This window comes from Mus caroli, chromosome 16, assembly GCF_900094665.2.
Source record: "Mus caroli chromosome 16, CAROLI_EIJ_v1.1, whole genome shotgun sequence".
In the NCBI taxonomy this organism is placed as follows: Eukaryota; Metazoa; Chordata; class Mammalia; order Rodentia; family Muridae; genus Mus; species Mus caroli.
This window is the reverse complement of record NC_034585.1, coordinates 7939240-7943603: the sequence shown is the minus strand read 5'-3', so window position 1 is coordinate 7943603 and position 4364 is coordinate 7939240. Positions and strand designations below refer to the sequence as shown.

Genomic DNA, 4364 nt, shown 5'->3' with positions numbered 1-4364 from the left:
CAAACCTGTGGGATAGCCAGCCTGTGGGACAGCCAGCCTGTGGGACAGCCAGCCTGTGGGACAGCCAGCCTGTGGGATAGCCAGCCTGTGGGATAGCCAGCCTGTGGGACAGCCAGCCTGTGGGACAGCCAGCCTGTGGGACAGCCAGCCTGTGGGACAGCCAGCCTGTGGGACAGCCAGCCTGTGGGGTTAGTAGCTCCCACCTCCTGATCCTGACAATGAGGACAGCAGACAACAGCCAACACTATCGCAAGCTTCAGGGCAGCAGGGAAGGGGACAGTGATAGGAATGAGGGGACACCTTTATCCAACCTGCAGAAGCCAGTGTGCTCAGCTCCAACCACAGCCACAGAGCAAGTGTGGGCCCAGGGACAGCGGGCTGAAATTTAAAGTACAAACCCCTATTTCAACATGAAACTCCACAATTTTTAAGTGTTAGAAACTTAAAAATAAGGCAGGAGTGGTGGCATACAACTTTATTTTCAGCACTTGGGAGGCAGAGGCAGGTGAGTTCAAGGCCAGCCCGGTTTACACCACGAGTTCCAGGAAAGCCAGGGCTCTGTTACACAAAGACACACTGTCTCAAAAAATAAACAAACAGTAAATAAAAAATATGATACATACATACATGCATACATATGTAAATGAGTTACTAAGCTCAGCCATCCATGTGCCCAACCTCAGAAGGCCAAATGCAAGCCACATCCTTGGCAGGCACGCCACATTCCCTACCAATGAGATCATTATATTCAGTCATTGCGCTGAGGTGGTGGAGCTTCCCTCTCATCAGAGGGAAATGAGTTTGTTTTGTTTATGGTGCTGGGGATTGAACATATGAACTCACGCATGTTGGGCAAGCACCCTATCACTGAGCTAGTACCCAGCTGGGGCGGACCACGCTCCTCATCTGCAAACAGAACTGATACAGCAGCTTCGTGGGCTGACTGAAGCCTGTGCCATTGTCCCTAATACAAGGACAGTGCAGACCACGCAGAAGACTACTGAAATGCAGGAGGCCTGAACCTGGCCTGGAATTTGTTCACGAGCCCAACCACCCTTCTGTGAGGAGGCACGGCCTGCAACTGCCTCATCTTACAATGAGGAAACAAGAGTCAGGGAGATGTCCCCACTGTGCCCATCTGACAAGTCAGAGAAAGATGTCAACCCTGACAATCTTAAGCCACAGGTCACAACCCCTGTGCTACATCTTGGAGGGCAGGGACTCATATCTGATAAAAGGGTCTCTCCCATGGCTCCCCAACCAACCACAAGAAGCCACTGACCTGATCTCAGCTGATAAACCACCAGCCCTCCTCCCTTGGGAGGCTCTTAATCACTTCCTGAAGGAAAGAGGTCTTAATCAGCCAAGGCCTGTCTAGCAGCCAGTGAATGGTTAATTAAAGCAGCCAACAGAGATGACAATGAGGCCTTGGCAGCCACCCCAGGGCTAAGCCAGTCTGCTCTGTCCCCAGCTTCTCGTTGGCACAGCTGTGCATCCAAATCAGCATAAAACAACAGAGTCTGTGCCCCCACCTTCCCAGGTACAGAAGGAAAACTCATGCAAGCATGAGTGGGGTGGGGGGAGGGCACCCAGAACGCTACAAAGGCATCGGGGCTTTCCTGGTTATCAGAGTCAAAGACCGAGAAGCAAAAACAATCTAGTGTGTGAGGACCAGGAAGAGCTATCTCCCTGTGTGGCCGAGGTCAGAACTTGAGGAGGAGGTGAGAGAAACAGTGAAAGCTCAGGGTGCTGGGGGAGAAAGGGTCACTCATGTGAGCAATGCAAGCCAGCCTTGAACAGGACCTGTCAACACCTCCTGCCGACCACCCTCAGAGACCATGCTTGCCCTGTGTGCTGCACTAAGGTTGGACACTCCCACAAGGTCAGAATAGCTCCAGATCCAGCTTGCCTCTGTGGCCAGCAGCTGACCTCCCACACTGGTCACCCCATAGATTAAAGTAACTATCTAACAAGTCAAGATGGAAACAGAAAAAAAAGGAGGCTCAGCAAATATAGGGACGCTAGAGAAATCTTACCAAGCAGGCCGAACACTGATTCCCCCTTGAGAAGACATAGGATGGATGCATCCCAGGAGAGCTACCAGCACTGCCACCGGCAGAAGCTGACTGACAGACACAGAGGCCTCTGTGCCAGATTCTTAGGATTAGCTTCCTCCTTACCTGTCTTGTCTCAGTTTGGTTTAGTTTTTGAGACAGGATCTAATGGAGCTCAGGCTGGCCTTAAATTCTTACCCTCACGCCTCCAACTCCCTAGTGCTAGGATGATAAGCCTATACCACCATGCCTGGCTCCTTTGCTGGCTTTTAAAGGAAACCTGAGAGCACTAAAGGAAATTCAGTGTGAAATTCAGCTCTGAAAGGGACTCCCAAAACCCAGTCTCTTGAGCTACAGAACATTCATTTCTGAAACTGAGCTACTCATTAGATAAACAGGAATCAAAGGTTTGCTGAACAGCTGAGAGAAAGGAAGGCAGGCCTAGAACCAGGTGTGGTGGCACACATCTGTTACCAACACAGACAAGGCTGGGGCAAGAGGACTGCAAGCCCAAGGCCAAAGGCTGAAAGTCCAGCAGGCAGCCCCACTGGTCTCTAGTGAGACCGTATGTCATGAAGGCTCTACCTTTCTGGTGTAAGGGAGGACTAATGGGAGCAGGACATGCTTTCCTCAGCAGCAATGGGGAAGAGGAGGTGTCAGAAACTGGAGATGATGCCCACAAGGAGGGTCTCTAAACACACGCCTTTGAAATGTAAAGGATGAAGAGGTGCCAGGTCATCTCTGTATAACACAATTCATTCCCAAGTTCATGGCCAGAACAGAACCCTTACCTGCCAGCTTCCTTGCCAACACAGTGGAGGCAGCAAAGACCTATGCTACTTCTGGGAAGAGGAAAGAGTTCGTTACATCTAAGACCATCTAAGGGGCAGGGTCCTACTAAGCACCAAGAGTTCCCTATCTTCAGGAACAGTGTTTTACAACACTGAAATGAATGACAGCAAAACTCTGAGCTTTGAGACCTGCAGGGTTTCTGGTGTTGCTGAAGACATTTAATTATGCAGGGCCATACTATCCCCTGCATCAAATTAAAACAGGTTATTAATTTCCCAATAATTGCTACCCCACACTGGTAGTATAAGCACCATGGCTGTAGGCCACCAAACCCAGAGGAGCTGGTGACACATGGCTCTGAGGATCATGTGCTCAGATTGGCTTCATTTAAGTTAAGGTGCAGACAGCAGTGATTTAGCTTCTGTGTCTCACTCCAGAGACTTCTGGGCACAGCACATGCCCAGACCCACACATGAACCTGCTATGGAGAGACTAAACTAGCCACAAATCAGAAGTGGTCTCAAGTACCTGTCTCGGTCTTGCTGGTGAAGCCTGCTGCCTGTTTGATGGCTGCAGCCGTGAGTGCCAATCCTCGGCTCCTCTTCATGCCATGCTGAAGGACGGCTTCGAACTGGGCACACAGACAGGTCACCCTGAGGAGAAGCAGGGACTCATCAATCCACTTGGGAAGGGAGCGGTAGCACAGTGGGCTCCAGAGCTGCAGGCGACCTGGGGAGCTCTGAAAGCCCCACCCCCACTTATGTATGAATCGCATAAGTCAGGGATACCCTCAGGACCCGTGCTGGAGGAACCACAGAAAGGGGGTGGGTGCAACCAGGAGGTGATGCCAAGCCAATTTAAAAACAAATAAGTCCTGTGGGAAAGGGCTGATGTTAACTACATCCAGGCCACAAGTCTCCACTCTTAATCCCCATCCCATAGTTTACAATGCACAAAGCAAGATGACATCCTCAGAGGCGGAATCTACCAGCATGCCCAACTGGAAACTGTAATTTCATGGCCTGGTACTTACTGCCATGTGAATTCTTACTTTTGTTCCTTATAGTACTATAAGAGATTATATCATAAATGCCTATCTAGAGTTAACAACATTTTCAGTTAAATTACAGTTGCTGTACATTTTACTGAATTTCTCAATAAGCAAAGAAATGGGAGCTTCAGAACATGCCCATGAAGAGATGAGGTCAGAGCAACCACATTCTCAGGTTATCCCTAAGTTCTTGGGCCTCTGCCCAGGCCTTCTGAGCTGTTCCACTCTGAGCAGTCACTGTGTAGCTCCTAGGTATCAGGCCTTGTTCTGAGCTCTGGTAATACAAAGGTGGGAGAAAAGGTGGGCCACTATGGTGCACACCTTTAATCCCAGCACTGAGAAGGCAGAGGCAGGTGGATCTCTGTGAGTTCAAGGCCAACCTGGTCTACATAGCAAACTTCAGGCCAGACAAGGTTATTTTGTGAGACCTGCCTCAAAAAGGAAGGAAGGAAGGAAGGAAGGAAGGA

General features: G+C 50.0%; 1 protein-coding gene across 2 annotated transcripts in view; it reads right to left on the bottom strand.

Moving 5' to 3' along the window:
* The window catches only part of Snx29 (sorting nexin 29), a 419167-nt gene that overhangs the window by 378607 nt on the left and 36196 nt on the right, over positions 1-4364 (bottom strand). For both annotated transcript variants that reach the window (XM_021185334.2, XM_029470597.1), the window contains exon 4: positions 3375-3499. In XM_021185334.2, coding sequence (XP_021040993.1) covers positions 3375-3499 — 125 coding nt within the window. The remainder of the gene's footprint in view (positions 1-3374; positions 3500-4364) is intronic.